We start from the raw sequence: 12563 nt of genomic DNA, 5'->3' as shown, positions 1-12563 counted from the left end.
TATGTCATGAATAGGAGCAGTGTGTCACGGGATAAACAGTTACCCTTTCACTGTGATATTTCACATCGCTGGCATGGGCTGTCCATCATACACTCCTGGTCACTCAAAAAGGCTATATCATTCAGGATAAAACTATTAATCAAATTTAATCAGCAATACAATGCTGAACTTACATAATACTTTAAACCATCTCAAAAGGAATCAGGTGTATGAAATCTTAAGCGTGCTTTTCAGTATCTTAACCTTGATAAATCTTAACCTCTTCACTCAATGAAGGACCATCTCACGGTTTCCCGAGCTTCACAATGTTCCGCACTTGTATAAAGCCACAATTTGCCATATGCATTCCCCACAAAAGCGAAATCCAAGCTATTCCTTCTGAACCATATAGCTAAAACAATAAAGTACAAGTCAGAGGAAATCACACTCAACTGCATATTCCTCTGGTTAGAACACAGTGAGTACTAGGCCGGTTCCTGGTCAAAACGACAAAGGGAGACAATTCAAACCTTGGAGGCAGTTCAGAGAAGAGCCACAAGGCTGATCCTCAGGCATCCAAGGACTGAAGTATGAGATGAGCAAATACTCTAGAAACTTGGGCTTTACAGCTTTGAAAGGAGGCGATTGAGAGCTGGCCTTATGCAGTCACAACACAGAAAAAGTAGATCCAGAAATTGACTTCAAACTGTGAGGAAGTACAAAAGGCCATAGATTCAAACTAGTAAAAGGTAAATTTAGGATTAATGTCAGGAAGTTCTTCACACAAGTGTGATCACCACATAGAATGGACATCTGGGTAGTGGAGCAGAAGCAAAAATTCAAGAAACAATTGGATGCTTTGATAGGGAGACTGCACGGTCTTTCTGGATGAATGAGCTAACAGCATTCCTCATCGCTATTTATTTTGCGATCATATTCAAAGCCTCCAAAGCATTCAATATACATGCAGCAACAACTACCTTAAGAAGCACCAATATCAGCAAAACACCTCAGGTGTTTCCAGTCTTACTAGGATCCTCCTTATTTATACAGAGCACAACTGAACTCTGAAATATATTTATAATTATAAACTGCCAAGGGAGCAAAAAAGTATAGGTTAGTTGGAGTCATATTACAAAGCAAATAATGGAAAATAAAAAGTTTCTGGTACTTGATGTAGAAAATAATTGCTTTCACATTTCATGACAGAATTACAAATATATGTTGATTTACCGGAAAAGATACGCCTTCATCAGGACATCTTCATTTTCACAATATTTTGGCACTTTTTCTGTGGCACAGTTAACCTACAAAAAGTTGCAGTATTTTAATGGGATAATGTAATGCTAATAATACATAAAAATCATTACAAATCTAACACTGCCTTTCTTTCTAATACTTGATTTTAAAAAAACATTCTTTTCTCACCAAAAAGCTCCAAATTTTCTCCTCCTCTCCTTTGAGTAAGATGCACAAATGCTAGCTTTCTTAAAATCATTCTTCAGGATGTGGGCATCATTGGCAATGCCAGCATTTAGCGCCCATTCCTAGTTGTGCTCGAGAAGGTGGTAGTGGGCCTTTTTCTTGAACCGCTGCAGCCCATGTGGTGGATCTTTATTAGGAAAGTTGTTTTTCTGAAGCCAAAACTCCTTCTTGATTTTTTTTTAAACCGTCCCTTCTGCTTATTGATAAGAGTCAAGTGCACCTAAATCCCAGCAATAGCACCATAAGATCAAAATAAAAGCAACTCAACCAACACTCCCACTATTTTTCCTTCTCAACGAGAACTCTCCATTCAGTGCATCCATGTGACAAGATGCTTGAGGTTGATAGCTCAAAAGTGTGCAGGGTAACACGAGTGAATCAGTGTCCTACCACCCAACAGAACAGCCATTAGGGCTGCAATGTGATGCACCACTGCAATACCCAAAAAGTTGTAATTCTATTTTCATTGTTTTATATCATTATTTCCATTAATACTTAACCAGGTTTTTCCTAAAAATTTGAGAATATGGAACTTAGTTTCATATATAACATCTAACTCTTGATGGCAAAATAAATTTTACAAGAAAAAGACGTTTCAAAGAAGGTATTTTAATTCACCTGAGCCACTGTGATGCCATACTCGTCAAGTGATTCTGATGATTTTTCTAGTTGTTGAAGGAAAAGTCTGATTGATGGGTTGGCTGAAATATAGAATCAAATAATGCTTTTAGTGTTTTAAACTGAGTATTTCTTTTTGTAATTCTTCTATAGCATATAGTAGGCCATAATTGAACAAAGACTAATATTTTGCCTCCCATTTAAGATAGCTTTACTTGTCCTTATTTAATTTCAATTTTGCTGCTGTAACTTTGGATAGCTTGATTCTGTTTTTAATAAGTGAGAGAGCAAGAAAAAACAAACTCGCATTTATATGGAGCCTTTCATGTCCTCAGAACAACCCAAAGTGTTTTACAGCCAATGAAGTACTTTTTAAGTGTAATCACTGTTATTTTGAAGGCAAACACAGCAGCTAATGTGTGCACAGCAAGGTCCACAAACAGCAATGAGATGAACAATCAAATAATCTCTTTTGTTGGTGTTGGTTGAGGGGCAAATATTGGTCAAGACACTGGAGAACTCCCCTGCTCTTCTACAAATAGTGACATGGGATCTTATATGTTGCTTAAATGGGTACATGGGCCTCAGTTTAATGCCTCATCCAAAAGATGGCACCTTTGACAATGCAGCAGTCCCTCAGTACTGCATTGAAGTGCCAGCCTGGATTATGTACTCAAGATCCCACAACCTTCTAACTCAAAGGCGAGAGTGCTACCATTAAGCCAAGGCTGAAAGTAGGGAAAGCAAAGGGGGGGGGGGAAGGGGAAATTATAAAAACTATTATCGTCCACATAATCTGTTAGGTAATGAATATAGTTTATCAAGACAATCAAAATCAATCCGATCCTTTCAGTGTTGAATTAACTGATGAAGTAAAATTGAAATGAACATTGAAATTAGGCTGAATAATTCTGAAAGAAAACTCAGTTTAAAAACTTACATTGATCCTTTTCAAGTGTAGCATTGTGTTTCAATTATTTAACCCAATCCAGCTAATACTTACTTGTTCTTCTGAAGTATATTAAAGAGGTTTGTCCTGACTGTAGAATATTGATAAAATGTTGCTGATTTAAGTTGCGTAATGCCTTCATACCATCAATGGCATTGAAATGACTGGCATATAATAAAATTAAGCAAAGGTAGGAACGCCATTTTGCCATTTTAGCAGATAAAGGCAGCACAGATCCCAAGAATCACTTAAATAATTTGAATGAAATCCTCAACTGCATCGTTATTTATTCCAATCTGGAAAAGAACAAATTAACAGTAATGTAAGTGAGAGATATTCCACAAACCATGTTTGACTGCCCACAACTTATCATGATGTTGGCAGTCCCTTATTTTTAAGTCTAATGCAACACATTGTATAAGCTAATGTATGTTAAAATAGCACCAATGTATCAGGTGCACAAAGTTTACATGGAAAAATAGTCCTCTTATTATAAAACATGGCACATCAAGAGCCAATTCTCAAAATCACCCAACCAATGGAAAACATACACTTACCTCACAAGAATTTTCTATTCTGAATAGCTACTCTCCATTTTAAAACTCTCTCCACAACTGGCTTTCAGTGTCACTTTTAGATGAAAGTTAGAAAATCTCAACTTTTTTTATATAATGAACTGGATTTTCCTAGTTATGAAGTCTGGAGTCTGGAGGCTGAAGGCACGGCCACCAATGGTGGTAGTTTGCAAGGACAGAGAGGTGAGTGTTTTGAGGAGGGAGATGATGAAGGCAATTTTGAAACGGAGGGCGACAATACCTGTGGAGATGGAACCATTTACAATGTCAGCTAGCATGGGGGTCAGGAAGGGAAGTTGGGTTGGCTACAGTTTAGTGGGAATGGGGTTGAGGGAGTAGGAGGTGGGTCTCATTGATAAGATGAGCTCTGACAGGGAAAGAGAGGAGATAGGAAGAGATTCAGGTTCAGAGCTAGGGCAGTGGAGATCCTATGGGAGTATGGCTTGGGGGACAAGGGGAAAGTGAGGGGGGGGGGGGGAAATAGCAGAGGCAGCTGAACAGATGGTTCTCAATGATAGTGACAAAGAAGTCCTCACACTTGTTGTTGGATGTGAGGGTGGAAGGGGGCAGGGGAGAGGAGTTTAAGGAGATGGTTGGTTTTGGCAGAGGAAAGTGAGGCCTCATAGCACTTCATGTGGTCCAGTCAACTATGGTGATGGATGGCTAAGCCAGTTTTGCACCAGGCACTCAAGTCTTTGCCCTTTGGACTTGAGAGGGCAAAAATGGAGGACATGCCAGGAGGGATGACCAGGGTGGGAGAGTAAAGGGTACAAGGGTATCAAAGGTAAGGTGACAGAGTGGTTGAGCATAATCAACAGCTACAGAAGTATCATCACAAAGGAAAAACCAAAAGCTAGGCAGCTGGCAGTTTGAAAATGCAGTTGTATATGACTTGGAGGAGGTTTTTTCCCCTTAGGGGAAAACACAGAAGGTGTTGGAAAGGGGTAAAGGGATGTGGGTAATGATGGATACAAGGAAGTGGTCAGAGATGCCACTGTCAGTGATCACGACCATGAGAGCAATGAGATAAGGTTGAGGGAGATGACCGTGAATATTGGTAGGAGAATTTATATAGAGGGAGGTTTCGATAGGACAGGCGAGCAGTGAATTTGGAGGCAAGAGGTCAAGGGGACCTAAGATGGATATTGAAATCAAGTCTGAGTTGCTCACTGCAGAGGCTGAGGGAGGAAATGATGGAGGATATCTCGGAGAGACTCAAAGTGGGGCTTGCGGGGAGGGAAGTAGACAACAAGGATTTTAAAGAAGAAGCGAGAGGGAGGGGTGGAACAAGATGAGGTGCTCAAAAGAAAATGTATCAGAGGAATGGGGGAGTGATAAGGGCCACTTAAGTCATACAGCAATTTGGGTGGCGCAGGTACAAAGTACAGCCAGGTGAGAAGGTTTCAGTAAGGGGCAAGGTGTCGCCACCTGAGTCGAGCTTCAGTCAAAGCCAGGATGTCAATGCAACAATTCACAATAAAGTTGTGGATGAAAAGGGTTTTGCTCGCAAGTGAATGGAAATTCTGGAAATTAGAAAAAAGTGGGGATTGTTAGCATTTCAGTTGAAGCTTCATCAGAAAGGAATTGGATAGATACTTGAAGGGGAAAATTTTGTAGAGCTATGGGGAAAGAGCAGGAGAGTGGGACAAATTGGATAGGTCTTTCAAAGAGCCAGCACAGGCACAATGCGCCGAATGGCTTCCATCTGTGCTGTATCATTCAATGATTCTATGAGAATTGGTTCAGCTCCAACAATAGAGCTCTATAGGAAACTTAACTTGTCTTTTCTCTTTTTAGGTGCTGAGGACTTTCTATGTATTTTCAGCTTTTACATGGAATTACATGGAAATTACAACACAGAAACAGGCCATTCAGCCCAACCAGTCCATGTTGGTGCCTAACCTCAACACAAGCAGTCCTGATCTTATATGCCTACCCTGTTCCCATATCTCACTTTATTTCAACCACCTAGCTAACCTATTCTTAAATGTTGAGATGGCCTCTGCTTCCATCACTAATTCCAGCAGTGCATTCCACAGCCTCTGTGTAAAAAGATAATCCTGCTCTCTATCCTAAATCGCTTACATTTAATCATATCTATGGCCCCTCGTTCTAATCTAGACCCATCAATCACTGGAATCAGTCTGTTTCTATCTATTCTGTCCCAGCCCTTCATAAATTTAAAAACTCCATCAAATCACCTCATTCTCCTCTGATCTAGTTTACTTCAGATTTCCAGCTCTTGGAGTTATTATCCTCGCAAGTGTGAGGTTTAGTGATTTGTGCCAGTAAATATTAGAGATGCAATTTTCTGTAGGGGTAAGAAAGAAAGGTAGCTTTCTGTAAGAGTTAAGGGAAGGGGAACGTTAATTCTAATGTAAATAAAGGCTGAATTGAACAGCAACTAACGCACAAAATTCTGTTTGCTTCTCACCACGTCGCAAAACATCAGTTAATTCAGAAAAAAAAATACCATGCAACCACAGCAAGAGGAGAGAGGAGTTGCCCTGCACAGCCTCCTACCTTTAGCCCATGGTCATACCTCATACACCTCAAGCTGCTACGGGAAGGGTTCGATACAATTCGACAGTCCCGCCTCAGCCTTTCTCTGATTGGCACTTCTAGCGTCCTTTTTGACAGCGCAATTGTCTATTGGGCAACAGTGGTGTCAATCAAATCTATCACCGTCATTTCCGCTAACAGCCAATGATCTCCGAGTGCGCATGCGCCCGTCTCACCGCTGCCCTCAACCTGATCCCGTTTGTTCTCTCAATGATTGACAGGGAGGGGATGACACCGTTGCACCAATGAGAGGGCGGGTGTAGGGTCGGGGGCGGGGCGCTCGGCGGCCGGCTGGTGATTGTTTTGTGTGTGTGCTGGAGCTGGAGCTGAGGCGGGCGGTGGATGGATGGATGGATGGAGAGAGACGGTCCACACTCACTGCAGTAACCAGCACTGCCCGCTTCGGGATACCCGTGAACATGTCTCTGCAGAGCTCAGCGGCAAGTGCGGGTTTGTTCTCTTCAATGACGGCGGCTCCGGACAAGCCGATCCGGGCTGCAGTGCCCCCCTCAGTGGAGCTCGGCTTGACCGTGGTTTACACCGCTCTGTACTCTCTGCTTTTCCTCTTCGTTTACCTGCAGCTCTGGCTGGTTTTGCACTACAAGCACAAGCGGTTCAGCTACCAGACCGTGTTTTTGTTTCTCTGTCTGCTCTGGGCAGGCCTGAGGACTACGCTCTTTTCATTTTACTTTAAAAATTGTGTCCAGGCCAATCAGCTGGAGCCCTTGCCTTACTGGCTGCTGTATTGTTTCCCTGTGTGTTTGCAGTTCTTCACGCTGTGTCTGCTAAACCTTTATTTTGCACAGGTATGTTTTTAGAGAGGGGGGCGGGGGAAAGAGTAAAAACAGAATAAATTCATTTTTAATGCTGATTTTGCTTGTTTTTAATGAATGATATGCATTGCATTTTCTAAAGACCGCAGAAATACTAGACAAAGTGTTGATGTGCGAAACTGTCTTTGTCCTTTTATTACAAATCCAAATTACAGCCGGCCTTATTCTGAGATGCAAGTCAGGTTGCAACATACAGATTCCCATTGTATCAATTTCCGAGATGAATCTGGTTTAGCACTAAAATAGTTGATTTTTATAAAAATTATAAATATTTGAAAAAGCTTGGCTTGTCCGGGTAATAATTCTAAGTAAATCGTTTTTTTAAAGCAAGTAGTGTTTGGAACCGTGTCATTCAGGTTTTATATAAACACCAATTATGACGTTAACTGGTTTGATAGCCCGTCGCGGTTCAGTGCACTGGCTCGGCTGTTCGTGATGGAAATCAATTTGTTTGTATCCCTATTCTGAAATCCTGTAGCCAGCTGCAACAGATTTCCTTCCGTTGTAATGGCTGCTGGAAATCTCATCGAATATTTGCCTGAAGTGGATGGAATTGTCAATCAGTAATCTGACAGTCTTAACTTTTTTTTTCTTCTGGGTTTGTTTAATCCAATAGGATAATGAATAAATAAATCGTGCCGTTTTACGATTAAACCGATGGAGTTACTGACGGGCAATTTGCAGGTGTCGGAAGTCAGTTGTTAAAACTTTTTGTAAGGATTTGGTGAAGCAAACTGTATCACAGATGCCGTGACTTAGTCTTTCTGCAGTTATCCATTTGTTGAGCAATTATCAATTGAGTTCTGCAAAAATTAGCATATTTTAAAACTCGCACTTTAATTATACTTGATGTGGAGATGCCGGTGATGGACTGGGGTGGACAAATGTAAGGAATCTTACAACACCAGGTTATAGTCCAACAATTTTATTTTAACCTGGTGTTGTAAGATTCCTTTAATTATACTGTAAGTGAAGCGTTGGCGAAGTTTATGTAGCCATAATTACAATTCAGTTTTTAATTTAAAATTTGTTCGGGATTATCTTAATGGTAAATATTTTAGTTGTATCGAATCGTATTTGTGTGCCCTTGTACAGTAAGCAGTTTGATATCGGAAATCTCTCTTTCTCTCCACCCCCCCCCCCCCCAAAAAAATATTTAACGAGGTGATCCACCTCCAGGGTTAGGGCATTGATCATCTGGTCACTGCCTTTCTTGATCTCAATTCGAGCTCCAGACTTCCACCGTAACCAGTTATAGCGGATTCTGCTGGCTCCAGAAATAATTGCACAAATTGTTAATGATCCACCTGCAGAATTAAATCTCTCTGCATTATGCAGTGTTACGATGGTAAGTGTACTCCCTATGCAAGCTAGAAGTAATTAATGTAATTTGTAAATAACTAACATACTTTTTGGCAGCCTGAGGGGCAGTGTTGCTCTACCGAACTCTAAATGGTGAACTGCCTTCAAGTTGATGTGTACAACAATTGCAATATAAAAGTATGTTTACTGCTTTTATCATAAGTGTGATCAAACTTTATGCAAACTGTATTGCTGTTCTTATGGTCCAGTTGATTCAAAAACTATTTTTCTATATTAGTATAATATGTATAGTGTCAGCTGCTCTTTGGACCTCACTAAACCTTAGCGCCCAATTCACATCTCTTTTTAAAAAGCCTTTTCCAAACCCATCTTATCGACCAAGCTTTCAGTCACCAATACTAGCCTCTACCTCCATAGCTCGGTGTCTGTTCCCGATCTCCTTTTGTATTTGAGGCATCTTGGGCCCTTTGTTAACATTAAATACATGTTATATAAAGAATAGTGACTCATTATTTCGATTTACAAATAGAAATAATTATAAATGACAATATGCCAGAAACTTGACAGTGCAGCTGTTTTAAGGCCTTATAATGGTGACCTGATCTTCCATGCATTGACATAAATTTCTGTTGATTTAACCATATGAGAGCAAAGGGAGCTAGATCCATAAGCAGCCTGTTTATATTAGATTGTAGCATTTGCTCTGCTGGGCAGCACGTGATTAAAGCAGACTTCAAGATGAATGGAGGATAGGACTTTTGTGTGTCTTCCCACGGGTAGGGAACTAACCTTTTTATAGTGGGTTCTCTGGACAAGTGAAAACTTCCATTGCAATTGATCTTTGAGTTTATATAAAATTGCAGGGTCAAAAATTCAGGTTTTAATGGAAAATATATTGCAGTATTGCAGTTTTGAATTGTATCATCCGATTTGTTCAGTGCGTTGTATCTCTTATTGAGTATAAATAAAGTAGGCCTTAGGCTGCCTTCTGAAGGTATAGGCACTCTGACTTCCATTTACCTACAGTGACAAACTGTAAGCTAACCCTTTTACAAACTCATAACATTTTTGGCTTCCAATTTATTAAGGCAAATGATTGACTCTTAAATCCTGAATGTAAACATGCTTACTGGGTGATGTATTGAATTATATTTAACTTCATAAATGCCAACCCAAAAACCTGGCCAACAGCTTCAAAAATGAAAAAAAAAACAGAAAATGCTGGCAACACTCAGCAGGTCAGATAGCATCTGTGGAGAGAGAAGCAGAGTTCAGGTTGATGCCCTTTGATCACAACAGCTTCAAACATAACCCTGAATATAAGCCTAAAAGGTGTAAACAAGACATTACACTGGGTGTAATGGGACACAAATTTGTGCCTTAAGCTGTAGGTATGCCAAACATTCCTTTGCTTGTATTGGAGGGGAAGTACAAGAAAGCCTGAAAGGGAATACAAATGTTGAAAGTACAAATGTTACGTTCTAGGGGGCATCATCCATCTTTAAAAATTGCTTTGTTGTGTATTCCACATTTGCTGGAATTGAGGTATCAGCTGTGACCTAATTGAATGACTGAACAGGCTCGAGAGGCTGAATGGTCTACTCCTGTTCCTATTTTAGAAATCATTGATTTTATTTACATTTTAAAACATTTTTTTCTCAGCAGTACATAATCTATTACGGTGAGAAAATTTAAATTAATTTTATTTTTTATAAAATGCCTAATAGCAAATAAGACGTTTAAACCCTGCCTTGCAAACTGTGGGATTGTTCCCAGTTGGGACTCTAGACAGTCAAATGAGAATTGTGCACACTCCTTCCAAATGCTGCTGCTCCTCACCCTTGCCAATTGGTGCATTTCTAAAGTGGGGTGAGAGTCCAGGGGCATGCTTCCCTGGAAAATTTTGAATTTTTAGGTTGAAAATGGTTCCGTTTGGTCAATACTTTTAACATAATTTTACTTTGAATTTTAACGTTAAAATAAAATTAAAGTGTCATTTTGGGTTTTCAACAGTCAACCACTTCCCTAAAAGTTACTTGGACAGTCACTTTCTCATCTCCAACACTAACCACTGCAGTTCAGAGGCACTCTATCTCCTCTGGACCCAGTTGACATAAACTCTACCCTGTCCAACTCCTCACCCAGTTTGACCACCTTTCCTCCTTCTAAAACCCCTGTTCATGCTGGCAGTCTTCTTCCCTAATTCAACCTAGCACTCTTCCACCTTTCATTCATGCCAACACTCATCTTCCACTTCCCCAGCCCTCAGTTTAAGCTGGCACTTCCCCCTTGAACTCATTTAAATTCAGTTTGTGTTGGCACTCTTACCTCCTTTACCTAAAGCATTTCTTGCATCGTCTTCCCCTCCCATCTCCTCACCAAAGCACTGGCCTGGATTCTCCTAGTTTCTTAAGTAGGAGAATCCAGCTTCCAACCCCTGACCACCTTCTTTCCCCAAGCACCGTTTCTGCTATCTTCCCTCCACCTCCCCAAAATATCCTTCCTGCCTTATGCCCATCTCAAAGTGTGCCTTCTGCCCCCTTCTCACCCTTCCCCCCCCCCCACCTCTCAAATGTGGTTTCCACCTGAGTCCTGCTGTTTACTTCAGTAAGTGATTCCAGACACTGCATACTGTGGGTGCTAATTCCTGTTCTCGCAAAAATTCCTTTCCACAGTACGCAGTGGCTGGAATCTCTTGGAGCTGCAGGACCTTCGTCCAAGCAGCACTGAGGGAAGAGGTCCTGTCGATACCGATTTTCATGCACAAACAAATATTGGGTATCAAAACATTGAATGTCCATATCAAATGTGGATGGTTGGCATGTATGGAATTAATGTATGGAAAGGCAAATTTCAATTCAAATTTCAAAAGCTACATGATAACTGGAAGTAACTGGTGTTTAGAGCAGTCGAAATGGAAGTACTATAGATAATTGGGCTTCACAAATTGCATTTCTACATACGTTCAGGGTATACATTGTTTTTCTTAGCCAGCTGCATAAGCTGAACTGTTCGTCCTCATCTAATTTCATTGGGGAATTAGCGTGTAATGCAAAGCAGTATGTAATTAAGCGCTAAGGATAACTATTTAAGGATAATTAAGCCAAGCATAACTACTATTGGAAGTACAATGTCAGACTGGCTCCAGTAAAGGAAGTTGTTTTCTGGATTTGGATAGATGCTCCACTAATTCTGTCATTTGCAAACTGGAATGGTTCCTATTTCTTGCATAGTGTGGCTTGCAAAAGGAAGTGTTAGTTATTATACTTTTCCAATGGAAGTTGAATCCAGTTTCTGTCCAGCCTCACTGCAGTCAGTCTGCCTCTGGAGCAACAATAGACTGACAAAGCTGGATGCATTTACTGAGCTGCCAGTTTGTGCTTTTTATCCCCATGTATATTTCTGTCATTGCCAAACTAAGCGTTGAACAAATTCTGCCTTTAACAGACGAATACTGCATGCTTTAATGCTATTCAGGTCATCAGTGAACTTTGTCAGTGTTTTGATAAACCACAACTGAAATGTTATTGGCCTTCAGGGATAAAGCATATATGGTGAATTGGAAAGAAAGAACTTTCATTTATATTGCACCTTGTTACTTCTTTCAGAAATTCCTTAAAGAATTTCACACATTGAGTTATTTTGAAATGAATTATTTTGAAATGCAATGACAGTTATGAAGCCATTTTATACACAGCTGATTCCACAAACAGCAGTGAGGTGAATCGCCATTTAATCTGATTTTTGTGCTTTTGGTTAAAGAATGTTTGCCAGTCTGGGAGAGCTCCCTGCTCTTTAATGTCCACCTGAGCCATTTAACATGCAGACAGTACCTCAGTTTAATGTCTCATCTGAAGGACAGATGTTAACTGTATGATAAATCACTGGGTCTTATTTGCTGACAAAGTGATTATTAAGGCAACATATCTCATGCCATAGAGCATGGCTTATTGTAAGTTGATGGTTTTCATGTGATAAACTATGCCTCGAGCTTTAATCCTTTGAGACCACTTAAACCTTTACAGTATTGTCCTTGGAAGTCCTACAAAATGTGTGGTGAGAACAAAGGGGCCATTTGAAGTTGTACAGGTTTATTGGTTAGGGAGCCGTTATGTTAATATTTATAATACTGCTGATATAAACTAACATCAGGCCCTTTCATAAAGGAGGTAGCACAGGGAGTGGGACAGATGGCCTGTTGTTCCTTCACTATTTATGAATGGTCTTTCTCTGTGTCTG

The 12563-nt window shown here is 40.3% G+C and overlaps 2 protein-coding genes across 4 annotated transcripts in view; one reads left to right on the top strand and one right to left on the bottom strand.

The window, feature by feature from the left end:
• txndc16 (thioredoxin domain containing 16) overlaps positions 1-3323 on the bottom strand; it is a 124475-nt gene extending 121152 nt beyond the window's left edge. The window contains exons 1-3 of the mRNA XM_067991622.1: positions 3086-3323; positions 2083-2165; positions 1213-1286 (exon numbers count right to left, since the gene is read on the bottom strand). Coding sequence (XP_067847723.1) covers positions 1213-1286; positions 2083-2165; positions 3086-3242 — 314 coding nt within the window. The 5' untranslated portion in view covers positions 3243-3323. The remainder of the gene's footprint in view (positions 1-1212; positions 1287-2082; positions 2166-3085) is intronic.
• A 3126-nt stretch (positions 3324-6449) lies between these two features.
• The window catches only part of gpr137c (G protein-coupled receptor 137c), a 39837-nt gene continuing 33723 nt past the window's right edge, over positions 6450-12563 (top strand). The window contains exon 1 of one of the 3 annotated variants that reach the window (XM_067991619.1): positions 6450-6974. In XM_067991619.1, the coding sequence (XP_067847720.1) occupies positions 6519-6974 (456 nt within the window). In that variant the 5' untranslated portion in view covers positions 6450-6518. The remainder of the gene's footprint in view (positions 6975-12563) is intronic. The other 2 variants (XM_067991618.1, XM_067991620.1) reach the window with 2 other exon arrangements.

Source organism: Heptranchias perlo, chromosome 10, assembly GCF_035084215.1.
Source record: "Heptranchias perlo isolate sHepPer1 chromosome 10, sHepPer1.hap1, whole genome shotgun sequence".
NCBI lineage: Eukaryota > Metazoa > Chordata > Chondrichthyes > Hexanchiformes > Hexanchidae > Heptranchias > Heptranchias perlo.
The sequence above is the reverse complement of the archived record's forward strand: the minus strand, read 5'-3'. Positions and strand labels throughout refer to the sequence as shown.